The sequence below is a fragment of the Pelophylax lessonae genome (assembly GCF_965119305.1).
Source record: "Pelophylax lessonae genome assembly, chromosome: 3".
Lineage (NCBI taxonomy): Eukaryota > Metazoa > Chordata > Amphibia > Anura > Ranidae > Pelophylax > Pelophylax lessonae.
This window is the reverse complement of record NC_138770.1, coordinates 667,026,964-667,053,889: the sequence shown is the minus strand read 5'-3', so window position 1 is coordinate 667,053,889 and position 26,926 is coordinate 667,026,964. Positions and strand designations below refer to the sequence as shown.

Genomic DNA, 26,926 nt, shown 5'->3' with positions numbered 1-26,926 from the left:
TAATTTTTTTCCAGAATTTACTCTTTTTTTTAGCAAAAAAATAAACCCAGTGGTGATTAAATACCGCCAAAACAAAGCTCTGTCTCAAAAAAAATAAATAAAAATTTTGAGCCGATGACGAGGCTCTTTACCCATGTGATTAGCGGCATTTCCTCACAGGGGAGATCTACCTACCCCCCCCCCCCCTCCTACCTGTAAGAACCAAATCACATACATTTACATGATTTTGCACAGCAGGGCCGCCCTGCCGCAGTATAAGTGCGGTGGGGGGGGGGTCCTGAAGTGGTTATACAAGTCATACCAGATACAGAATACAAAGAAACGCACACCATGTACCAAACATCCATTTATTTTCATCCAAATATAGGAGAGTGGGTTCGAGGCTCCTGGTCATAATTACTTTAAAAAGATGAACTATCCACAAGAAAATAAATAGAACAGTCATGATTGGGGATGCCGGAGTGACCCCACGAGAATTTAAAAAAAAAAACTTCAATACTAAAGTCTGCCAGCTGCCCAACTGATGCCAGGTCAATGGCAAAGGATCATGGAAACCACAATTAGCAATGGTAGGAATTTCATCTCCTGTAATTGAATTAAAAAAAAAAAAAGTTTGGTCGTGAAATAAATAGCTCTTCCCATTGTAGGACGCTGAACCCCAGAGGTGTTTAGGTTGGGAGTCGCAGAGATGTTCTCTATTATCATGCGTCGTTTCTAAGAACACAAACACAAGACGCCACTGCTGCTGCTGGCATCGCATCGTCTCAGCCCCGACGGATCCTTCTAGATCAGTCTGTCATCGCCGGAGTCTCAGATGAGGGAACTGACTAGCGCCGGGCAATGGGCGCTGGCAGGGAATGTCTATATAGTTCATTATACATCAGACCCCCATAGGGGGAGAAGAGATGACGAAGCTGCAGGCGGGTCGGAGACCAGCGTGCTCTTCTCTGTAGTGACCCCGTGTCCATAGACGCAGGAATGTGGTCGGAAGAGTCCCTCCAGCGGGTCCAGGGAACCTGAGCCAGAGATCACTGCTGAAATAGTGCCGGGAGAGCTTCTGGACAGCCCCCGAGAATGGAATCTTCCAAAACCGGGCGAGGTTTCTTCTGGAATAAGGAGGGAAGGTTCCGGATGTGAACTTCTTTCCGAAATTGCTCGCCAAGAGGTTTCTAGAATGAGAAGAGGAATGCTATTACACATTGGACATGAGAACCGCAGGGGGGGTGGAGATATCCATTTACCAGTTAATAACATAATGGATGGAGATATCAATTAACAGAAGTGACAACTTTTATTAACCACTTGGCTACTGGGCACTTTTTCCCTGTTTCTGCCCACACCAAACTTTCAGCGATGTCACACTTTGAATGACAATGACACTGTACCCAAACAACATTTTTATCTTTTTTTTAGACAGATAGAGCTTTGCTTTGGCAGTATTTATTCACTACTGGGTTTATTTTTTTGCTAATTTTTTTTTTTTAAAGTGGAGTTCCACCCTAAATTTATACTTACCTCCATCTTCTCGCTCCGGGTCACCTGAAAAACAAATGGATAATCGCAATTTTTTTTTTTTTTTTACTTACCTCATATAGAAGAAAATATACTTACCTTACTTCCTCCCCTCGGTGGCCACGGCCCGTCGTCCCTTCCTGGCTTTGCAATGATTCCTGGGAGCTGAACGTCATCGCTCCCAGGAATCAATGCGACTGCACCGGCCCCGACGTCAGTTACGGTGCGCACGTGTCATTCCCTTCTAAACAGCTTCTGGGCATGCCCAGAAGCTGTGGAGGGATGACGCTTGCGCACCGGAAGTGACGGCGGGGCCGGTGCAGTGCATCGTGGGACCGAAGAAGACGGAAGAGGACGCAGAAGAGGATCGCGCTGGCTTCAAGCTGCCCACACCGGAGATGGCAGCGCTGGACAATACTTTTTCAAGGTAAGTATTTCTCCTAAAAGGTAAGTGCAAGGGACAGATCAGAGGCTAGCCATTGTGGAATGTACTAGCCCTGACTGTCCCGGGGTATTTTTATAAAAAAAGTATTCCCAGGGTGGAACTCCGCTTTAAAAAAGATAGTAGTAAATTCTGAAAAAAAAATAGAATACATTTATATATACACACATATATATATATATATATATATACACACACACATATATACATACATACATACACACACACACTTTTCTTGGTATCGGTTATAAAATTTTGGAAATAAGTAATTTTTCCCGGAGGCGGCATTGAGGAAGTGGCACTAATATGCGGCACTGATGGATACTGAAATACAGCACTGACTGGCATCACTGCTGGGACTGCACTGATGATCAGTGCCCTGATTATCTGTGCAGATCTCCCCTGTGGGGAAAAAATCCCGCTGATCACATGGGTAAAGAGCCTTGTCATCGCACCACCGATCGCCGCTTCGCATGCCCCCTCCCATCCCCCTGGACTCTGCGAGCGTGGGAGGACATGTTATGACATCCTCCAGGAAGAAGAGAGGCCGTTGCCTGCCTGTCATTTGACAATACGGTGGGCGGGAGGCAGTTAAAGTAGAATGGCTGGGAAGGCGTTAAACATCAGGGGCGATCTAAGGGTTAAATGTGTGCCTAGCCAGTGTTGTGTACTGTGTGCTGTTTTTACAAAGGCAAAAAATGGGGGGAAAAAAAAACATTACTTCCCCGCTGACAGGACATAGCCCTGCCTTGTTTACATAGGCAGAGCCCTGTCCTGCTTTCCGAATGATCGGCGGGTGCCGGCGGTGATCTATTGGCCGGCACCCGCTGATCTACATCTGCTGTGTTTAATCACCGGAGTTGCCGGAGCCGTGTGTCCCCTACCTGGAAGTGCCGGATCACGTACCCAGCACATGATTGGGTGCAGCAGGGCCACCTTGCCGCTGTATATATTGAAGTGATACGGTCGTGAATTCATTATACAAAAGGTTATCCAAATTCCCACCCCAGAACCAGCCTCATCTCTGCTTACCCCAATACACCCGGAAATGAGCCGGCGGAAGTGATCCTTCCTCTTCTTCTCTGAAGCTTTCTGTCCTGAGGACATAAGTTTGGTGTCAAACTGCTGCAAGGAGTCCAGTTGAACCTCTGGGACTTGTTCCATCACCAGCCGCAGCTCCGGGAACCGTGGACGCTGGTAAAGAAAGGCTACGTAACTAATTACATATCACATCTAATAATAATATATAAAACATTTGTTTCCCAGAATATTACACTAGCATAGTACAGGGACTTCCTTGATGGCTTCTGACAATCGGAGGCGGAGTCACTGTGATTCTTACCAGAGCTTCATACACCTGGAACGCCAGGCTCACCAGGGAGGCATTACAGGCTTCGTGCTGACCGTGTGTCTGAAGACCGCGCAGAATATTTGTGAAGAAACAAAGAGCAGCTTCTGAGGGCAGAGAACCGGAAATCACCTACAGGGGACAGTGATCAACGTCAGCAACAGAAAGGCAGCTAAGAGGAGCAAGAAAGATATAGAGAAGAGGAAGAAAAGCACACAAGAGATGAAGAAGAAAAGGACGAGAGATGGAGACAGCGATATCTTTATAATGAGCATGGTGGGTAGAAAGAAGAAGGAACCCCAAAGTCAGATTAAAGCAGTGTTTCTCAACTATTTTTCAGTTGAGGCACCCTTTTAAATTATAGACAATCTCAAGGCACCCTCTAAAATTATTGACAGTCTCGAGGCACCCCATTCTAAAATGTAAAAAATGACCAATAGGTTTACACAATGCAGCAACATCCGCAAGTAGGACACCCAACATTAGAGGGGATTTATTCTTCCAAACAAAATACGCTTTTGCACACTGGTACAGACTAGTATTCCAATGTTTCGCTTCTCCCTCAATTTCTCTCTCTCAGCCAGCTAATATCACCCCAGTGCTGAGGGAGAGAGGGGCACAGGAGGGTCAAACAAGGATTCTGCGGAGGCAACAGACATCCTTCTTATTAACCGGTTGCCGACCGCCGCAAGTACATATACTGCGGCGGTCAGGCCCGGCCAGGCAAAGTGATGTACCGGTACGTCACTAGCCTGTCACTGGCTTGTGAGCCAATAGCGGGCGCGCGCCCGCCCCGGCTCGTTCCCAGACAAGTCAGTGCGTGTGACCGGCGGACCCGATGTCCGCCGGTCACTCGCGATCGTTCGCCGGGAAGGGAGAAAGGCAGGCGGCTTGTTTACATTACCTCCCTCTCCAATACAGTTAACCCCTTCCCTGCCAGTGTCATTTTTGCAGTAACAGTGCATATGTATAGCACGGATTACTGTAGTAATGTCACCGGTAACCCCAAGTGTCAAAAATGTCAGTCAAGGGTCCGATCTGTCCGCCGCAATGTCGCATTCCCGCAAAAAAAAAAAAATTGCAGATGGCCGCCATTACTCATTAAAAAAAAAAATACCAAAAATTACAAAAATCTTTCCCTTTGTTAGTAAACGCGATAACTTTTGCGCAAACCAATCAAAATACGCTTTTTGCGATTTTTTTTTTTACCAAACATAGGTAGCAGAAAACAAATTGGCCGAAAATGTTAAAAAATTTTGATTTTTACATTTTTTTTTTGGGAATTTCATATAAAAAAAAATGTGAAAAATAGTTATTTTTGCAAAATTGACGCATTTTTTTTGTTTATAGGGCATGATCAAAAAAAAAAAAAAAAAAAAAAAAAAAAAAAAATCGCACAGGTGATCAAATACCACCAAAAGAAAGCTCTATTTGTGGGAAAAAAAGGACGTCAAATTTGTTTAGGTACAGCGTCGCACGACCGCGCAATTGTCCATTAAAGTCACGCAAAAAACAAAAAATAAATAAATAAATAAAAAAAAAAAAAAAAAAAAAAAATCGCAAAAAAACCCCTGGTCAGGAAGGGGGTAAAATCTTCCGGGGCTTAAGTGGTTATCTGATGACATCATTGGTTGTTAGGATGCCAGTGTCTAGAAAGTCGTATTGGTGCACAATGAAAAGCCATGGCTTTGTGTAACTGAAAGGCAGGCTTGGTCCACCTACTGGCTTGTTTACAATTTAGGATACATTTTTAGGCATTTTGCCAAGGCACCCCTGAAGAAACTTCAAGGCACCCCCTGGTTGAAAAAGGCTGGATTAAGGGATCGTGTCACTTCTGCCCAGGGTGGATAAAAACCAATGATTTAAAAAAAAATAATAATAATAATAAGATTTTTTAAATTAAATTGTATTTTTTTTATCAAATTTTAATAAAATGTTTTTGGAGTAAAAAAATCTATCCAAAGATATGTATTTTCTATTTAAAATACATTAGTTTATTCAGCAGGAAATGGAGCTTAGTTATGTAGCATATATCTATATACAGTAAAACCTTGGTTTGAGAGTGTTTTGCAAGACAAGCAAATTTTTTAAATACATTTTGACTTGATATACAAGCGATGTCTTGATATACAAGTAGCGTCATGTATAAAAAAAAGAAGAGAGGAGCCTTTAAAGTGTAGCAATATGGTTACATTTAATGAAGGCTCAATATTTAGCAACTCACATGGTTGATGATTAAAACAGGCACATCTAAGTATGCAGGCATCCAGGGTAAAGCTGTCCACATAGACCGTCCTCCTCACTGCCATCATCCCTTCCCCGCTGCACTCCACTAGTGATTCAAAGCCTCACTTTCAGATCACTCTACTGCAGGCTATTCTTCCCGGTCAGGATTGCAGACTGACAGCGGTGAGAGTCGGTGGTTCAGAAGATGGTCTATGTGGACAGCTTTACCCCGGATGCCTCCATACTTAGATGTGCCTATTTTAATCATCAACCATGTGAGTTGCTAAATGTTGAACCTTCATTAAGTGTAACCATATTGCTACACTTAGAGGCTCCTCTCATCTCTCTTATATTCTGTAGCTCTGCTAGATTTTGCTTCTAATCCCCTTGGGAAGGCTGCATATTGTGGATGGACATTTTATGGTTACACAACCAATCACATTGCTATAATCTTTGTATATAGACTATAAACTGAAGGACTTGTGGAACGAATCATCTGAGTTTCCATTATTTCTTATGGGAAAATTTGCTTTGATATAAGAGTGCTTTGGATTGCAAGCATGTTTCTGGAACGAATTATGCTCGCAATCCAAGGTTTTACTGTATATATATATATATATATATATATCTCTCTCTATATCTATCTCTCTCTATATCTATCTCTCTCTATATATATATATATCTATCTATCTATCTATCTAGAGATATATCTATCTATCTAGAGATATATCTATCTATCTAGAGATATATCTATCTATCTATATCTATATCTATATCTATATCTATATCTATATCTATATATATATATATATATATATATATATATATATATATATATATTCTGCATATATGTATATTCTGCAATATTTACATTTTTGGTAAACTCATTCAATGAATCCAAGCTCTGCAAGCTGAGAAAACATGCACTGCATTGATGCATTCACACAATTTTACACTAACTACCAGCAAGAATAAGTCCTTACATTTAAAGAGCACCTATAATTTCAGATCCATCATGACAGCCCCTGTTAGTGGGCATCCACTCACCTGCTGCTGCTACATCCCTCACCTTGTTGTGTCACTGTCGCATCACCATCCGTCCCATTAAAGTGAAGGGACTGTTGGTGAGCCAACAGCGGGCCAGAGGAGCCGCTGCGGGACAGAGATGACAGTTGTGGTTTAAAAATTATGATTTGAGTGCCGGTTCACATTTATGCGAGGCGGGAACGCTGCGAATATACAGCGTGTTCCCGCATCGTATCCGCACTGCCATATGCGATACGCTGGGTGTGTCAATTAAAAGTTAACGACACCCCCAGATCAGATCGCATATCGCAGTGCGATCTGAAAGTTCGCACAGAATCGGATCGCACTAGTGGTAATCACCATGCGATCAGATTCTGCTGCGGACCAAAAAAAAGGGTCTTGTGTGTCTTTTAGTGCAATTGCGGTGCGAATTCAGCCATACAAACTGTATGGCTGAATTTGCACCGCACAGAGATCGCATGTCATTTTAGGAGCAGTGCGCTCCGAATTAAATGCGATCTCTGTGATCGCACTAATGTGAACTGGCATTAAATCAAACCTTTTTTCTAATGATTTAAATCAAATCCACCCTGCATCTGCCACCACCTGCTGAACATCCATTCAAGTGAACGGAGCAGAGATGCAACCTCCCCATAACTGCATGCAATGCACTTGGTTGCAGTGCATGGCGATGCTGCATTTACAGGGTTAAAACAAGCGATGAAGAGGTGTGGCAAGTATAAAGGAGCCCTTAAGAGGAAGAGAGGAGAGTGTCGGAGTCCAATAAAAAAAAGCCACAACTTGGTACGGAGTCTGAAGGATTTTGGGGGGTCTCCATACCTGTTTTAGCAGGGGCCAGCACAGCTGCGTAGCGGCTTTCTGACAGGCGGGTGTGTCCCCCCAAACAAGAGGGCTGAAGGCACTGATCAATAAAGGGGAGGACACCTCCTGAAAAACAAATGTTAACACAATTCATGAATGACATTTTGCCCCAGTTGCTAGATTAGGGACCCAACCTTACATTTATGTATACGCACTGCTTAAAAAGATTCATTTCTACTCTCCTGCAAACTTGACCAACAATCTCCCCAATATTCACAATTACCTTCACCGAAAGCAAATCTTCTCTTGTGCTGCATCTTCCTCATTCAATTGGAGCATCCTCTCAATTGGAGCATCCTCTGACACAGCCACACATCCAATCATCATCCAGTGACAGTACACACACGTATGCTAGTTTGTTGTCACCAGTCACTTTTGTCCAATTAGACCCGGGGTCCTCAATAGGCGGACTCCGGGCCACCTCCGGACCCACACTGACTTAAATCTGGACCGCCGAAGCGGTCTGCTTCCTTCTGTCATCAGCGGGGGGGCAGAATTGGGAGGATCGGAGTGGCTGTGTCTTACACTTGCAGCGCTGCATGATTACAAAAAGCCAAGTTCTTCTGCTTACCCGGCAGAGAGGATGTCCTACAAAGTCCCGCCTCCTGGCCCGGCTCTTACCTATGATAGACAGAACACTGGTGACGTCTATCATAGGAGCCGGTGTCGAGGAGGCGGGACTTTGTAGGACATCCTCTCCGCCGGGTAAGCAGAAGAACTTGGCTTTTTGTAATCATGCAGCGCTGCAAGTGTAAGACACAGCCACGCCGATCCTCTCCATTCTGCCCCCCCCCCCCCGCTGAGGACTTGACTTTTTATAATCATGCGGTGCTCTAATCCGCACTGGTCGCTCTGCATTAATGGGGCCACGCACACTGGTCGCTCTGCATTAATGGGGGCACGCACACTGGTCGCTCTGCATTAATGGGGGCAGGCACACTGGTCGATCTGCATTAATGGGGGCAGGCACACTGGTCAATCTGCATTAATGGGGGCAGGCACACTGGTCAATCTGCATTAATGGGGGCAGGCACACTGGTCGATCTGCATTAATGGGGGCAGGCACACTGGTCAATCTGCATTAATGGGGGCAGGCACACTGGTCGATCTGCATTAATGGGGGCACGCACACTGGTCAATCTGCATTAATGGGGGCACGCACACTGGTCAATCTGCATTAATGGGGGCACGCACACTGGTCGCTCTGCATTAATGGGGGCACGCACACTGGTCAATCTGCATTAATGGGGGCACGCACACTGGTCGCTCTGCATTAATGGGGGCACGCACACTGGTCGCTCTGCATTAATGGGGGCACGCACACTGGTCAATCTGCATTAATGGGGGCACGCACACTGGTCGCTCTGCATTAATGGGGGCACGCACACTGGTCGCTCTGCATTAATGGGGGCACACACACTGGTCAATCTGCATTAATGGGGGCACGCACACTGGTCGCTCTGCATTAATGGGGGCATGCACACTGGTCGCTCTGCATTAATGGGGGCACGCACACTGGTCGCTCTGCATTAATGGGGGCACGCACACTGGTCGCTCTGCATTAATGGGGGCACGCACACTGGTCGCTCTGCATTAATGGGGGCACGCACACTGGTCGCTCTGCATTAATGGGGGCACGCACAATGGCCGCTCTGCATTAATGGGGGCACGCACAATGGCCGCTCTGCATTACCTCGGACTGAATGGAAAATTTGTAAGTGGACCTTTCAAGTTTACATTTGAGTACCCCTGAATTAGACTAACTGGAATTCAACTCTGGTTACCCAGAAATTAAACTGCTATCTGCCCACCTGGATCAGCACTCACCTCACTTGACATCAGAAACTTCCCAAGTTCAGTCAATTCCAGAGACCCCGGTAATGGCACTTCCAGGCTCATCATCTCCTCATCTGCCAGAGAGCATAAATTATAATAAATTATATGGAAAATACAAGGACAATGTCATTGCTATAATTTGCCCTAACCCCTGCTCAGCCAATTTTGCTGGATAGTTTGGTTTGCATGTGAAATAAGGAGCAAGAATTCATATACTGAATGATAATATATATTGCCATGCAATGTCAAAGAGAGGTGTCAATTACGCAAAGTGATATGAGGCTCCATGCACACTGAGCTTGAAAAAACTAAAGTTTCCTTGGCAGAAAAAAAACGCTCATATAAAGCATTTTTGTACAGAGTTTAGATGAGTTTAGGAGAGTTTTGCGGGGTTTTTCTTACCAGAAAGCTCCAATCAGAAATGCAAACCAGAAGGTTTTTTTTTTGTCCTGCCTCTAAACATTGAGCTCAAAATATGCCTAAAATCATCCTAATGTGCATGGTCACATAAGATAACATTAAGCTGCTTCTACAAGCAAAAACACTGAACTCCTGTAGAAGCAACGATATTTTAAGCCAGTGTGCATGGAGCCTTAAAGCTTTTTTTTTTTTTTAACATGGTATACATACCTGCTCTGTGCAGTGGTTTTGCACAGAGCAGCCCGATCCTCCTTTTCTCTAATCCCACGCCGATGCTCCTGGCTCCTCTCTCCTACTGGGTGCCCCCAGAGCAAGCCACTTGCTCTGGGGGAACCCAAGCAGGTGAGCATGATTTTGCCCTGCCGCCTTCCTCTCCTGATTGGCTCACTGGCTGTGCCAATGGCTCCCACTGCTGCCAAAAGCCAATCAGGGGTGCGGGTCCGGAGAGGCAGCAGCAGCGGGGGTTTTTTTACACAGTGCATGTAATTCAGACAAGCCAACCGTCGGCTGTCAGGTGGAAGCAATTTAGCATCCGTATAGCTGCCGGATCGCTTTCAGGGGCCCCTGGTAGTGCCGGCCCCCAGATTTCTTGGGCTCTGCTGTCCTTCCTACCTGTGACCCCAGGAAATACAGGTCAAAAACCTTGCATGATTGTGGAAAAAACCTCAGCTGACAAAGGAGAAGGTCCAAACACACAGAGGACTGAGGGCAGGATACACTCTAAGATCACAGCATAACTTTACCCCATGCTGCAGATGAAGGCAGCACCCTCCAAGGCAGGCAGCCAGCCAGCAACACCCTCCAAGGCAGGCAGCCAGCCAGCAACACCCTCCAAGGCAGCCAGCCAGCCAGCCAGCCAGCAACACCCTCCAAGGCAGGCAGCCAGCCAGCCAGCCAGCAACACCCTCCAAGGCAGGCAGGCAGCCAGCCAGCAACACCCTCCAAGGCAGGCAGCCAGCCAGCCAGCAACACCCTCCAAGGCAGGCAGCCAGCCAGCAACACCCTCCAAGGCAGGCAGCCAGCCAGCCAGCCAGCAACACCCTCCAAGGCAGGCAGCCAGCCAGCCAGCCAGCCAGCAACACCCTCCAAGGCAGGCAGCCAGCCAGCCAGCCAGCAACACCCTCCAAGGCAGGCAGCCAGCCAGCCAGCCAGCAACACCCTCCAAGGCAGGCAGCCAGCCAGCCAGCAACACCCTCCAAGGCAGGCAGCCAGCCAGCCAGCCAGCAACACCCTCCAAGGCAGGCAGCCAGCCAGCCAGCAACACCCTCCAAGGCAGGCAGCCAGCCAGCCAGCAACACCATCCAAGGCAGCCAGCCAGCCAGCAACACCCTCCAAGGCAGCCAGCCAGCCAGCCAGCAACACCCTCCAAGGCAGCCAGCCAGCAACACCCTCCAAGGCAGGCAGCCAGCCAGCCAGCAACACCCTCCAAGGCAGGCAGCCAGCCAGCCAGCAACACCCTCCAAGGCAGGCAGCCAGCCAGCCAGCAACACCCTCCAAGGCAGGCAGCCAGCCAGCCAGCAACACCCTCCAAGGCAGGCAGCCAGCCAGCAACACCCTCCAAGGCAGGCAGCCAGCCAGCAACACCCTCCAAGGCAGGCAGCCAGCCAGCCAGCAACACCCTCCAAGGCAGGCAGCCAGCCAGCCAGCAACACCTCAACGGCAGGCAGCCAGCAACACCTCAACGGCAGGCAGCCAGCAACACCTCAACGGCAGGCAGCCAGCAACACCTCAACGGCAGGCAGCCAGCAACACCTCAACGGCAGGCAGCCAGCAACACCTCAACGGCAGGCAGCCAGCAACACCTCAACGGCAGGCAGCCAGCAACACCTCAACGGCAGGCAGCCAGCAACACCTTGAAGCCCTAGAACCTTTTAAAGAATGTGAGCGGTGAGCGCCGCCCAAAGGCTGAGAAAGACTGCCAGAAAGATGCAAAATGAACAGATGATTTTACAAGTCTTTGTTTTAGAAATAAACATTCAACATATATGACAAAGGACTCCCAAAGCACTATGGCTCAGCTAACACTGCAAACACAAATTACTATGAGGCTCCATTTGTCTGATTAAAATGTTGGACTGAGCTGCCCAATAAGGACGGAGTCACTGCTGGTATGACTCATCCAGCCTCCTATCAGCACAGCTGAAACAGGATCATGCGAATGACTAGAGGAGGTCTAAACATCATCTGCTCCAACACACAATATTTTTGTAATCCGGACCATAATAATGAAAACATATGTTCACAGCCACTACAATCTCTTTAGAAATAAATTATGTTAATAATTTTGTTTTCTCTTACCCTCTGCTTCAGCCGTATTCACACCACGCAGTCCGTCCACCTCCGCTTTGTTTGTGCTTTGCTCGCTGGTCTTCTTGGCTACGCAGCAAGTAACTGGAATCATACAGAAAACGGGAGAAGGGAGAGGAACTCTAATTAATCAGCGTCATACAGAGTACACTGGAGGAGTGACACTTAACTAGTGTCATACAAACACATGGGAAGAGAGATATTAAAACAGCAGAGACTTTACTATTTCTAATTTTGTTATAGGCAAGTATCTAAGAACTTACCAAGAAGATCCACCATCTCTCTGGTCAGCAGCCGTGCCAGCTCAATTTCCAGGATCTCTGAGGATTCTGTGTTCACTTCTCCATAATCTTCTCCACTGCTTGGAGACAAAACCAATACCCCTCAGCTTAATATGCCCACTGCAACAGTTCACCTCTGCCAAAGCAAAGAATCTAGCACTAGCCCTGCCGAAGGGACTCGAGTGCAAATATCAGCTTCTACACTTAAAGAAATGAGATGCAATACTGAGCTCCATATGTCCTTCATCCATTCATTTGTCCCCATTTCTTGACCCTTCATCCATCCTACTCCATCTGTTTATCCCCCATTTCTTCTGTCCATTCTTCACCATCCCTTCCCTGCATCCATTGGTCACCATCTCTCTCCTCCAGCCATTTCCTTTCCATTTCTCACCTCCATCCATCCTTCTCCCTCCTCCTTCCATTCCTCTCCGTCCCCCTCCTCCTTCCATTCCTCTCCGTCCCCCTCCTCCTTCCATTCCTCTCCGTCCCCCTCCTCCTTCCATTCCTCTCCGTCCCCCTCCTCCTTCCATTCCTCTCCGTCCCCCTCCTCCTTCCATTCCTCTCCGTCCCCCTCCTCTTTCCATTCCTCTCCGTCCCCCTCCTCTTTCCATTCCTCTCCGTCCCCCTCCTCTTTCCATTCCTCTCCGCCTCTCTCCTCCAGCCATTCCTCTCCGTCTCTCTCCTCCAGCCATTCCCTGCATCTATTGGTCACCATCTCTCTCCTCCAGCCATTTCTTTTCCATTTCTCGCCTCCATCCATCCGTCTCCATCCCTCCAGCCATTCCTCTCCGTCTCCCTCCTCTTTCCATTCCTCTCCGTCTCCCTCCTCTTTCCATTCCTCTCACTCTCCCTCCTCTTTCCATTCCTCTCACTCTCCCTCTTTCCATTCCTCTCCCTCCTCTTTCCATTCCTCTCCCTCCTCTTTCCATTCCTCTCCCTCTCCCTCCTCTTTCCATTCCTCTCCCTCCTCTTTCCATTCCTCTCTGTCTCCCTCCTCTTTCCATTCCTCTCCGCCCCCCCTCTTTCCATTCCTCTCCGTCTCCCTCCTCTTTCCATTCCCCTCCGCCTCTCTCCTCCAGCCATTCCCCTCCGTCCCCCTCCTCTTTCCATTCCTCTCCGTCTCTCTCCTCCAGCCATTCCCTGCATCTATTGGTCACCATCTCTCTCCTCCAGCCATTTCTTTTCCATTTCTCGCCTCCATCCATCCGTCTCCATCCCTCCAGCCATTCCTCTCCGTCTCCCTCCTCTTTCCATTCCTCTCCGTCTCCCTCCTCTTTCCATTCCTCTCCGTCTCCCTCCTCTTTCCATTCCTCTCACTCTCCCTCCTCTTTCCATTCCTCTCACTCTCCCTCCTCTTTCCATTCCTCTCACTCTCCCTCCTCTTTCCATTCCTCTCCCTCTCCTTCCTCTTTCCATTCCTCTCCCTCTCCCTCCTCTTTCCATTCCTCTCCCTCCTCTTTCCATTCCTCTCCCTCTCCCTCCTCTTTCCATTCCTCTCCCTCTCCCTCCTCTTTCCATTCCTCTCCGTCTCCCTCCTCTTTCCATTCCTCTCCGTCTCCCTCCTCTTTCCATTCCTCTCCGCCCCCCCTCTTTCCATTCCTCTCCGTCTCCCTCCTCTTTCCATTCCCCTCCGTCTCTCTCCTCCAGCCATTCCCCTCCGTCTCTCTCCTCCAGCCATTCCCCTCCGTCTCTCTCCTCCAGCCATTCCCCTCCGTCTCTCTCCTCCAGCCATTCCCCTCCGTCTCTCTCCTCCAGCCATTCCCCTCCGTCCCTCTCCCCCAGCCATTCCTCTCCATCTCTTTGCTCCATCCCGTTTTTTTCTACTCCATACTTTCTTCCAAACCCTCATCTCAATCTGCCTTTCCATCTTTCTCCTCCTCCCTTCCTTTCATCTTTTCTTTCCCTCCATCACATGCCTTTCTCCTCCCTACCCATCTTTCTCCATCACCAGTCCTCCTCCAGCAATCTTCCTCCTCCACACTCCATCGTTTCTCTCTATCCATCCATCCATCCTGCTCCACACATCCTTCCATCCCTCTCACCGATACATTCATCTCTTCTTCTCATCCACGCTTCTTCCCATATTCCTCTCCCTCCAACCATCCTCCTTCTCTGTAACTCCATCTCCTACATTGTTCCACTAATCCTCTCCCCCCTGACCCATGCCCATTATGTGTACTAACCTTGTCAACCATTTTTGTGACAATCTCTGGAAGAGATAAAAGGAAACAATTAAAAACTAGGACAGATTTTTGTGGTCATTTAAATTTTTTCAAGTTTACAAGTTCATAAACTGACATTTTATATAAAACTGTAGAAAAATATTTTTCATAAAAAAATGATTGCAAGAAGAATCTAAGTCACTATTTGCAAAGCATGCTGGACTTTCCTAACTTCCAAATGAGAGTTCAGCATCACCTATATGCTGTCTGCCAGCGTGTTTATTCAATAACATTGTCCCCTTTACTGTGGGGTGGGGAGATGCCTGCGTAAGCTGCAAATCTCTACAGTATTAATCGCTACCACAGTGACACCAGCAGTCGTCTGGGTCCTGTGCCGAGCGGCTGCCCTTCTACATATAAACCACAGTGGGTTGCTTGTTTGGCACTGCCCCTCCCTGTCCAATCAGAGAATGCTTTGTATTCACTATAAAAAAATAAATAAAAGGCTCTCTGTAAATGGTGGCAGTGCTGAGCAAGTGACCTGCCCCTCTGTAGTTACTATGCAGGAGGATGGCTGCTAGATGCAGGACCCAGAAAACTGATGCTATCACTGTAGTAGTTGTGACTACTCCAGCGATTTGCAGCTTACCCAGGCATCTGTTCAGCATTACTTCGTTGGTGTTGACATGCTGAAGAGGTCACACCGGCAGGACAGAAGCCAAGGGAGTTTTCTTACCTGGTGCAGGAAGTTCAGCAGGGGACCCATGATGGGACATATAAGGCTCTCGTACCTCTCTGAAGGACAGGACAGGATAAACGGCTTCACGAATAGACGTGCGAATAAGACGTTAAGGAAGACAGATGACCTTATCTTGGTAAACAACACGCCCCAATCCTAATGCTTCTACATTCTACATCATTCAGAGTCTCCTCTGTGCTACCTATATTCACCCCTCTTATAAACTTCCCCACCCTTCTGCCTTCTACATCACCCCCCTTTATCATCTATAAAACTCTTCTAAAAACCTCTTTACCCATCTGGTACCATCTATATTACCCCTCTATAACCACCTGACCTCTGGAAGATTTAGTCCTCTTCATGAACAGGCTATTTTTGCCACATGGAACTGCGTTACATCAAATGACAATTGCGCAATCATGCAACGCTGTACCCAAATAAAATGTACGTCTTTTTTTTCCCCCACAAATAGATCTTTATTTTGGTGGTCTTTGGATTACCACTGTGTATTTTTTTTTGCGCTACAAACAAAAAAAAGACTGACAATTTTGAAAGAAAATATGAGAGTGTGTGTGTGTGTGTGTGTGTGTGTGTTTGTGTGTGTGTGTGTATATATATATATATATATATATATATATATATATATATATATATATATATATATATATATTCCCCTCCCCTTTCTGCTATAAAACAATTAAAAAAAAAAAAAAATTGGAGAGAAAATCAAATTTCTTCATAAATGTGGGCCAATATGTATTCTGCTACATATTTTTGGTTTTAAAAAAATCCCAATAAGTGTATAAATTGTTTGTGCAAAAGTTATAGCGTCTACAAAAAAAAAAAAGCAGCGGTTTATTCAAATGAACAATCAGCTAATGAACCCAATCGTTTTCAGCTGCATACATGGGTTTATCCGTGGTAGGTGCACACACAGAATGAACATGGTAATGAGTAAGCGACATCTCTAAGTCATGAAACGCGTCTGCCTTTTGTGTCCTGCATTCACAGTGTGTTGTTCCAGTTGCCTATTGTTTGATGGGGAAGTGATGGGAAAGCAAAGCAGGGAATAAAATCCATCACTTACCTTAGTAAAAGCAGTACACACAAACACTGGTTAGGCACACAGTTAACCCTAAAAAGTGTCAGTGTCTGATTGTCCACCGCAATATCATAGTCCCACTATAAGTTGCTGATCACCTGCATTACTAGTATAAAAAAATAAACATTCCAGCTGCCCTCCATTGTTAGTCTGAAAAGAATCTACTATGCCCCAGTGTGGATTGATGAAGCAGTCTTATTAGCCTCTAACATTGTAGTGTATTGATTTTTATTGGTCTTTTATTGGTCCTATATTGGATGCTATATGTATGTATATACATTTTTTATGTATATGGTTCTAATCATATGCCTTCACATTTTTGTGTTATACTCTAACTGCACGATCTATATATTCTATTGTATATTACCCCATGGGGAGACTATCACCAAAGATGTCATGAGGGAGAATGTAATGGTGTTCAGACCACTCCCCGGGGGAGGGGATACTCCCACCTGGGGGTGGGGACTGGACCATTGCCTTATTATTTAAACCAAGGAGATAGCCATGACACAGTAGCTCTGAGGAAGAGGCTGAGCCTCGAAACGCGTCAGCCATCATCTCATCGGTCATGGACATTTACATGGACTGACCCGGACATTTGAGCAGTTAAGCTCGACATGCTTTACTATCATCTACGTCTGTGAGTAGCCATTTTTAATGTTACACAATAAAGCCTGTTATTAAGGATAATGCGCTAGGTCGGTGCGCCCTCTTTTTGTTTTCTTTGCTTTCAGTATCGGTGGACTACCCCAGTCCGTTTTGGGCAGCAAGACCATAGCCATTTGAGAAGCCAGGATTGAGTCCCGTGAGGAGTGTGGTAGAGGGGCTGGGATACCAAGCGCAGGAGAAAGGTGGTCGCACCTTATGGTCTTTTGGAGTATTCACAGTGTGTTGTTCCAGTTGCCTATTGTTTGATGTGGAATAAATATACTCCGATTTTTGATTTACATCGGAGTACGGTCATCTCTTTTTGCCTCATATGATTTTGGATTGCGGATCCGACCGGCACCCGACACCTATCCCACCTGGAGCGGTCTTTCCCATTTGGACTTCATCTATTCTTCCCATCACTTCCCCTCCGGCAGAAGGATCTGCCTTGTTTACATAGGCAGAGCTCTGTTCTGTGTCTCTGCCTGGCAATCAACAGGTGCTGGCAGACATCCAGTGTCCGGCACCCGCAGATCTACTTCTGCTGTGAGTAATTATAGTATATCTGCTATAGGGCGGTTCTTAAGAGAATAATCTTGAATCCCTAGGCGCTGCTGACATGACATCTAAGATGTGCCCGGTGAAAGCTCTGGACTTTCTGAATGTCTACGCAGGGGAGGCTTTTACCGGTAAATAACATTCATACAATACGGTAAAATACACACAATCTTATAGGAATATTGTTGATATGAATGGTCTGGTGACAGTCTTTTGACCTACAGGCCTTGTTCTGAGACTTTTGTTTTTATGTAACAATTTGTATTTTTTGCTAGAAAACTAGTTAGAACCCCCAAACATTATATATTTTTTTTTAAGCAGAGACCCTAGAGAATAAATTGGTGGGTACTGCAATTTTTTATGTCACAGTTTTTGTATTTTTTCCCAAAAAATTGCTTTTGAAAAAACACTTTTCATGCAAGAAAACACAATACATAACATTTTGTAAAATATAAAAACGTAGTTACACAGAGTAAATAGATACCAAACATGTTGCACCTTCAAATTGCATGCACCTGTGCAAGGGTGACAAACGGCGTAAATATTACTATCCATAGGTGACGCTTTAAAAGCCTTTATAGGTTACCACTATATTTACAGAGGAGGTCTGGTGCTAGAACTACTGCCCATGATCTGATGTTCGCAGGGATACCTCACGTGTGCACGACTGATGCGCGCTTTTGCACAACAGCACAGGGGGAAGGGAGGCACTTTAACTTTTTACATTTTTTTTGTTTATAGTTTTACATTGTTGCTTTAGAAAAAAACGTTTTTTCTTTTATTGCTGTCAGAAGGAATGTAAAAATCCTTGTGACAGCAATAGACACATGACAGGTACTATTTATAAACAGATGTGGGGTCTATAAGACCCCAAATCCCTTCTCTCCCCTAAAAGCATTCAAAACACTAAGATTTGTGTTTTTGAGGCTTGAGATTTTTAAAAAAAATGGTGCAATGACATCATGGAAAACCGGCAGTGAAGGCAGGTCATCGCGTCCGGGTTACTATAACGGAGAGCCGACCAAAGCCCATGCCGGCTTTGTTTGGATGTCTGGGCAGCTGGCAGACGCACTGGCTGATAGCTCGGGTCTCCCAGTGGGACCGGAGAGTCTGAGTAAGCCACAGAGGGCGTCATCATTCCAGTATAACCACCGAAAGTCCAGTGCTGGTCGGGAAGTGGTGTTTGTGTATATATATATATATATATATATATATATATATAATTAGTGGTGCACCAAAATTTCGGCAACCAAACTTTTCGGCCGAAAATGGGCTTATTCCATTTCGGCCGAAAATGGGTTAAAGATGCCAATACTAAAGATGGCTGCCGCGGCCTGGTTTCAAAAGACCCGCATCTGGCCGGCGGCCCGCCTCCCGGTGATGTCACTACTACTACGATGTGCATGAATGAACTAACACACCGGGGGGGGCGGGCGTTCGAGCGGCCGCTAATAGCTATAACTATGTGAGCGCTTCACTTCCCTATCAGGCGGGTATCTCCGCTGACAGGGAAGCGAATCGCTCATATAGTTATAGCTATTAGCGGCAGCTCGCCCGCCCGGTGTGTTAGTTCATTCATGCACATCGTAGTAGTAGTGACATCACCGGGAGGCGGGCCGCCGGCCAGAGGCGGGCCTTTTGAAAGGAAGGACACAGGAGGAGCCGAGTGAAAGTAAGGAGATTGCATTGGGAAGGTGAGGAATGCCGAGGCATGTGGTGGAACAGGAGATTCACATCATGAACGTGCAGCTGACAAATCTGCAGCAACTGTGTGATGTTATCATGTCACTATGGAGCAAAATCTCAGGAATGTTTCCAACACCTTATTGAATCTATGCCATGAAGAATGAAGGCAAAAGGGGGTCCAACCCAGTACTAGCAAGGTGTACCTAATAAAGTGGCCGATGAGTGTATATCATCCTTTGTTATACAAGTGCTAATGCCCACATCACTCCTTCCACCCTCTCCTCCATGCGTCAGGGCCTAATTCCATCCCCCATTCTCCCCAGCACTGAAGGATATGTAGCATGGCTCTTAGACGGAAGTCCGGAACGTTGCTGAGATTGCAGAATGCTGAATTAACCAGACGAGTGGCCAGGTCTGGGATAGAATAAAAGTCCTGCGACATGGATGGTCCAAGGTTTCCCAAAACCTGGTAACTAGAATGAGGAGAGATTAATGAGAACTCCGACATCAGGAACAGAACATGTAGCTGGGGCAGAGCAGGACTCACCAGCTGTCATACATGGAGCAGAAGAAGCCCTGCATCCTCTCCTCGGCGCTCCGATACACAGGGACGTCATACGTGTCCATGACGGGCTGGGTCAACCCTACAAGTGGAATACAACATCAGGGAGTGAAATGACACAAATAAATCTCTGCACACAACTATCATAGGCCCGGAAACTTACCCAAGATGCACTTCTTCTCCATCTCCATCATGTCCAAACACTTGGCATAGAAATCGCCCATCTTCTGGACAACCTCTGGCAGGTAGAGATTGTTGAATGTCCTAAGAAGACGAAAAACGTTGTATGGGGTCAGTGAATAAGGCTGGACAGAGGTTAGGGGCACTTTGGGAAGGAAATTATTTAGAGGAGAGAGGCATATGTATGAGGAATGATCAATTAAAGAGGACCTGTCAACCAGATTAAAGCTTCTCTCGTGCCTCTGCAGGCACACAACTCACTCTGTAAGTAAACTTCAATTTGCCCTTTAAAGGCCCGTACACACGTACCGATTGTCGGCCGTAAATATTCGGCCAACGTCCGATCGGCCGATTGTCGGCTTGTTAGTATGATGCTTCCGACAACCGACTGCGACTTTTCGGCCGAACAAAATCTGCTGTGCAGGCTTTAAAATTTTTGTAGGACAACAAAGAACGGCCGATTGTTCGTCAGTCAGTACAGATTTCGGCCGACAAAAAGCAGATGAGCAAGACTGGGCATGCTCAGAGAAGAAAAAAAACACGGAAAGTTAACCATCACATGACATCACTTCTGCAGTCGGTTGTTGTTGGCCGACAAAATTTGTGTGCGGTCTTTAGCACTTTTCAACCTACAAAACAGCACCGGACAAAAGATGGCCGATCGTTCGGCCAACATTCGGTACGTGTGTCATGACTCCCATTCATTTCTATAGGACTTGGTGAGACAGTTTGGCTATAGTTTGTCTTTAAATGTGCAAACTCTAGGTTGCCATCCTGTTGGAAGAATGGGCTGAGTCAGGGTCAGGAATCTTTCACTAAATGTAGCCGCAGATATATCTATATGTGAACCTAGAAATGTAGATAGATTTAATACTTTATATAAAATCGCAGTAGTTAGAGTGATGCTTTATGATGAACCTATTTCTAGTGAATGTTCTTGTTAGAGGCCCCCATCCCCCTCACCTGCATGAAAGGGGAGTTTGTGTTTCTTGTTTCTACAGAAGGAAGACCTTGAGAGATAACAGGACAAGACTTCCATATGGAGAATACAGCGGTCAATGACCAAACCGGTTCTTACCAGTGAGATTGCAAACAGCCCCACATATGAGCCAGTCACATGCTGAAAAGACTTAATTAACTGTTAATTTACCATAAGAAGAAGTGGACGTTGATTGGATGACACCTCGGACCAGCCCAGAACACACCTATGCTTCATACATATTCATTACTATAAAAAGTTCATGTTCTAATGTCTTTGTGGATTTTGAGACATGAGGCAGATTTGCTCGATCTGAGCTCTGTACTTATTTTTATGCGCATGAAAAATAAAAACGGATCTACCTTGTTTTCCAAATTGCCGGTATTCAGTATTGAGTTCTTTAAAACAGTGGTTCTCAATTCCGGTCCTCGGGACCCACTAACAGGCCAGATTTTAAGTATTACCTTGGGGGATGCAGACTAGAATACCACAATCACTGAGCAGCAAATGAGATCACCTGTGATGTAATTTAGTTATCTTGCAAACCTGGCCTGTTGGTGGGTCCCGAGGACCGGAGTTGAGAACCACTGCTTTAAATAAGAAACTCACACATCTTCATCCCGACTTCACTACCATAGAACAAGCATGCAAGGAGGATGCCTCTGGCTGTATATACAGCATTGAGAAATACCGCAGTCTCTTACCGCACCAAGGAGAAGATGCTGTCTAGAAGTTTGAGCGCCTGCTCGCTGCAGGGGTTGCAGAAAATGGGGTTTCCATCTTGAGTGTAACTAACAACAAATCCGCCAGCTTTTGCTGCCTCTAGGTCACTGGGCCACCGGGCTCTTCGTAGCACCCCTTCCACCGCATACAAGCACAAACTCAGCTGTCAACACAAAACACGCAGACAGATACATGAGAGATGACCATGGAGGGACATTATCAAGTGTATGAGTGCGGAGTCATCATAAGCCCATCATTCTGAGCAGGAATTAGGGAAAGGTCAGTTCAGGGGTGGATAACAAGGAAGGAGGGGGGCAGAGATGTATAGTAACTAAGTAGAACTACTTCACTACTGTACTTAAGTACCGAAAGGCGGTATTTGTACTTTCCTAGAGTAGAATTTTTTTCTCCTACTTCCACTTTTACTTCACTACATTTTTTCGATGATTTCAATACTTCTACTCCGATATTTTTTTTTTTTGTGCTGCATAGTTACTCGTTACTATTATAAAAATTACCACTGCCAGAACAGTAGATGGCAGGTTTCATGAAGCTCAAAACATGTGTATTATCAGCGCATACGAAAATAAATGCTACTGTATGTATAAATAAAAGCTGCATTTGAAATATTAAAAAACAATATGATGTTCAAACTTTTGACTTCTTTCTTTAATAACTACATAACACAGTACTTGTTCTTTTACTTTCAGTACTTGAGTAGCAATTTATTTTTCAAAACTACTGGTACTTTTACTTTCAGTACTTCAGTAGCAATTTTTTAAAAAAAAACTACTTGCAATACTTAAGTACAAAAAATGTTGAATACTTTAGTACTTCTACTCAAGTCACTTTTTGATCAAGCACTTCCACTTCTACTCAAGTCACTTTTTGATCGAGCACTTGTACTTTTACTCAAGTATGGGTTTCGAGTACTTTATACAACTCTGGAGGGGGGACAATAGCGAGGTGCACGGAATCCAGGAGGTGGAAAGCAAGGGCGGCATCTACCATGGATTGAGGAAATATACTGCAAAGGAAAAAGCGGATGTATGTACGGTGGGGAAATTATTTAAAGCGCTGCAGATTTTGTAAATTTGCCCACTTACAAATAAATGAAGGGTCCATAATTTTTTATCATAGGTGTATTTTAAACATGCTAAGTCCCTGTCCTCAAGAAGGCACATGTACAGTCATGCCAATGAACATCTAAATGATTCAGAGAAGGATTGAGAGAAAGTTCTGTGGTCAGAGGAGACCAAAATTGAGCCGTTTTGGCATTAACTCGACTCGCCGTGTTTGGGAGGAAGAAAAATGCTGACTAGGACCCTAAGAACACCATCCCTACAGTTAACACGGGAGGTGGAAACATTATGCTTTGGGGCTGTTTAACTGCTAAAGGTACAGGACGACTTTGCCGCATTGAGAGGATAAGGCCATGTATTGTAATATCTTGGATGAGAACCTTCTTCCCTCATCCAGAACACTGAAGATAGGTCTTGGATGGGTCTTCCGGCATGACAATGATGCAAAACATTCCACCAAGGCAACAGAGGAGTGGTTTAAAAGCGGAGTTCAACCCTGGGAATACTTTTTTTTAATAAAAATACCCCTGGGACAGTCAGGGCTAGTACATTCCACAATGGCTAGCCTCTGATCTGTCCCGGGTTGCACTTACCTTTTAGCAGAAATACTTACCTTGAAAAAGTATTGTCCAGCGCTGCCATCTCAGGTGTGGGCAGCTTGAAGCCAGCGCGATCCTCTTCTGCATCCTCTTCTGTCTTCTTCGGTCCCACGATGCACTGCACCGGCCCCGCCGTCACTTCTGGTGCGCGCGCGTCATCCCTCCACAGCTTCTGGACATGCCCAGAAGCTGTTTAGAAGGGAATGACGCGCACGCCCCGGAACTGACGTCGGGGCCGGTGCAGGCGCATTGATTCCTGGGAGCGATGACGTTCAGCTCCCAGGAATCATTGCAAAGCCAGGAAGTGACGACGGGCCGTGGCCGCCGAGGGGAGGAAGAAGGAAGTAAGGTAAGTATATTTTCTTCTATACGAGGTAAGTAAAAAAAAAATTGCGATTATCCATTTGTTTTTCAGGTGACCCGGAGCGAGAAGATGGAGGTAAGTTTAATTTTAGGGTGGAACTCCACTTTAAGGTCATGGAGTGGCCTAGCCAGTCTCCAGACCTTTATCCTATAGAACATTTATGGAGGGAGCTGAAACTTCAAGTTGCCAAGCGACAGCCAAGAAACCTTAAGGATTTAGAGAAGATCTGTAAAGAAGAGTGGACCAAAATCCCTCGAGAGGTGTGAAAACCTGGTCACCAACTACAAGAAATGTCTTACCTCTGTGATTGCCAACAAGGATTTCTCCACCAACTACTAAGTCATGTTTTGCTTGGTGATGAAATACTTATTTCACTCACTGAACTGCAACTCAATTTAGAACATTTGTATCATGTGTGTTTCTGGATTTTTGGTTGATATTCTGTCTCTTTCATTTAAAATACATCTATGATAAAAATTATAGACCCTTAATTTCTTTGTAAGTGGGTGGACGTACAATATCTGCAGGGGATCAAATAATTATTTTCCTCACTGTATGTAATTCAAAAGCAGTCATTAGTTTGGGGCGTTTTTTTTTTGACAAAATTATACGCAGTGCCAAGAAAGGCCCCCATACAGGGTTCAATGGTTGAAGCAAAACTACAGACCGCTGTCCCCACAGATTGAGGGACAGGTACGGTTCCCAAGGTTACGGATACACTGCTCCTATTTCTATAGTAGAAGGCAATGAGGAGTTGATTGAAGAAGTAATAATAAAATAAGCTGGTTAAAGTGATTCAAAAGGTTGCATTTTATTTTTAATAACAAACATGTTATACTTACCTGCTCTGTGCAATGGTTTTTCATAGAGAAGCCCTGATCCTCTTCTTTTTTAGTCCCATGCCGGTGGTCCTGGCTCCTCCCACCCGCTCTTGCTTTGGGGGCACTCGAGCAGGCTCACGTCCGAGCCACGCTCCTGTGAATGGACATCGTCTATTCAAATACAGAGCGCGGCTTGGCTCAGCCCCTCGCTGTCTCCTTATTGGCTCACTGACTGATTGACATCAGAGGGAGCCAATGGCTCCTGCTGCTATGTGAGCCAATGAGGAGAGAAGAGACCCAGGAGAGCCGTTGCTCTCATGCACATCGCTGGAACGAGATGGGGCTCAGGTAAGTATAAGGGGGGGGGGGGGATGCACCCCAGAAGGTTTTTTACCTTAATGTTGAGAATGCATTAAGGTAAAAAAAAAAAAAAAAAAAAAAAAAAAAAACTTCTGCCTTTAGAACCACTTTAAGCATAGAAACCTCCTCTACTGTAAAGAAACGGTCCATCACCGAAGGATACTAGGAAAAACTGAGGACTCGTGGAGTGGGGCTGTAAGAGTGTTATTGGCACAGCTTTGTGCCAGTGCGCACTTACCTGAAGGTAGCAACCTACGGCTCAGGGTTTACGTGTGCCATGTTGTACAATTGAGATAAGCTGCAATTTATACTTCTATACAATTTAAACCAGCTATTAGTTTGGGGTGCTTTTTGCGGACAAAAAAAAAATATCCATTTTAAAAATCATCCTATAAGTGGACCTCATTCCGATCATACAAAGTGTGGATGGACAGTGAAAGCGGAAGTAAACGGCCAACAAAAAAAAATAAAAATCGGGTCCCCCCCAACCCATTTATCTCATCATGTGCTAGTATGCACCGAATACTAGCACATTATGACACACCCACCTGCACAGGAACCCTCCAGTGCAGCACTGTCACGGCTCCCCTGGAGCTTTCATCTTCACCTGGGCTTCCTTCTGGGTTCACGGGCACTGGCCGTTTAAATAACCAGGGCAGTGATGATGTCCCTCTGTGAGGGAGCCCCGGCTGCAGCATGGTGCTCTGCATTCAACAGCATTCTGTGTGCCCTGAATGCAGAGCATCACTGCGCATTCACGACTGACACCATCGGCTAATGCCGATGTGAATATCTCCTACATGATGCACGCTTAGGAGATATTTATTGTACCTACAGGTAAGCCTGATTGGAAGAGTTAACTACCGCTTGAAGAAAGGCTTTTGGCCAATAGCAAGCAGACAGTAAGCACTCACCTGAGAGGGAGCAAAACTGGGCAGTGGGTGCTAGCCTAGCAGCAGGTACTCACCTGAGACATAGCGGACAGTGGGCTCTAACGTGACAGAAGGTCATAACGGGCACTAGCCAGGCAGCAGGTCATAGTGGAAATTAACCTGATAGTGGGTCATATGGCACTTTTCCACTGCAAGTACCGGCTCGGCTCTACTCGGCTCTGCTTGGCCCGGTTTGCTTTTCCACTGCTGGTACCGCATGGTACGGTGTTGGAACTGTTCGGTACGGTACGGTTTGCTTTTCCACTAAAGTAGTACTAAAGTTAAGTGGGTGGGATAACAACGGCGTGGGTGGGATTCTCTGACCAATCAGTGGCTGGTAGTGACTGCATGCAAAGGATTGTGGGATATGGTACCGGTATGGTACCTGTTGGAACCACAATCGAGGTGGTACTGTTTTTGAGAGCCATACCGTTCGGTTCCATGCAGTGGAAAAGCGTCGCCGTACCGTACCGAACCGTTCCAACACCGTACCATGCGGTACCAGCAGTGGAAAAGCACAAAAGCGAGCCGTACCGTTCGGTTCCATGCAGTGGAAAAGCGCCAATAGTGGTCCAGTGGGCATCAACCTGGCTGCATGTCACAAAGGACAGTGGGCCACAGCAGGCAGCGGGCACTAACCTGAGAGCGGTTAGCTTGGCAAGGGCTCTCCTCTTCCTCCAGTCCTTTCAAGATTTCAGCTCCCACGTAAGAAATTAATTCATCTGGGGAGGAGATGGCTCTGTAGGGACAGAATTTTAAATCATCAGCACCTGTAATTTCTAAAGAACGCTGTTTTCGTACACTGAATTCGCTCACCTTTGTGTTTCCTGGGATGACCAGACAGAGGTGGCCGGACTCAGCAACTGCGCCAGGAAGTCTCTCTGCTTCTCGTAGTTGTTGAAGTGGTTGCTGATCATCACCTGGGCTTCCAGCATGGAATATTTCTCCATCTGAGTGAGATGCTCATCCATAAATAGGAGCATGGCGTGTGAGCTCAGGAGGTTGAAGTGAGGCTGAAGGATGAGGATACGGGAAGTTAGCAGAAAATGTTGTGAGCCCATAGCATGCCATAACTAAAATTGGCCGCTTAGGGGTTCCATCATATGATAAACCATGCCACCCCTCTCCACACCCAGTCCATATAGC

General features: G+C 46.1%; 1 protein-coding gene across 1 annotated transcript in view; it reads right to left on the bottom strand.

Annotated features, from left to right (window-relative positions):
- Positions 1-330: 330 nt before the first annotated feature.
- The window catches only part of XPO5 (exportin 5), a 51,798-nt gene continuing 25,202 nt past the window's right edge, over positions 331-26,926 (bottom strand). The window contains exons 18-32 of the mRNA XM_082252011.1: positions 26,597-26,793; positions 26,420-26,519; positions 21,604-21,785; positions 19,904-20,004; positions 19,726-19,822; positions 19,505-19,651; positions 15,182-15,269; positions 14,467-14,492; positions 12,263-12,357; positions 11,991-12,083; positions 9,264-9,346; positions 7,395-7,502; positions 3,297-3,434; positions 2,987-3,148; positions 331-1,169 (exon numbers count right to left, since the gene is read on the bottom strand). Of these exons, the coding sequence (XP_082108137.1) occupies positions 1,029-1,169; positions 2,987-3,148; positions 3,297-3,434; positions 7,395-7,502; positions 9,264-9,346; positions 11,991-12,083; positions 12,263-12,357; positions 14,467-14,492; positions 15,182-15,269; positions 19,505-19,651; positions 19,726-19,822; positions 19,904-20,004; positions 21,604-21,785; positions 26,420-26,519; positions 26,597-26,793 (1,758 nt within the window). The 3' untranslated portion in view covers positions 331-1,028. The remainder of the gene's footprint in view (positions 1,170-2,986; positions 3,149-3,296; positions 3,435-7,394; positions 7,503-9,263; positions 9,347-11,990; positions 12,084-12,262; positions 12,358-14,466; positions 14,493-15,181; positions 15,270-19,504; positions 19,652-19,725; positions 19,823-19,903; positions 20,005-21,603; positions 21,786-26,419; positions 26,520-26,596; positions 26,794-26,926) is intronic.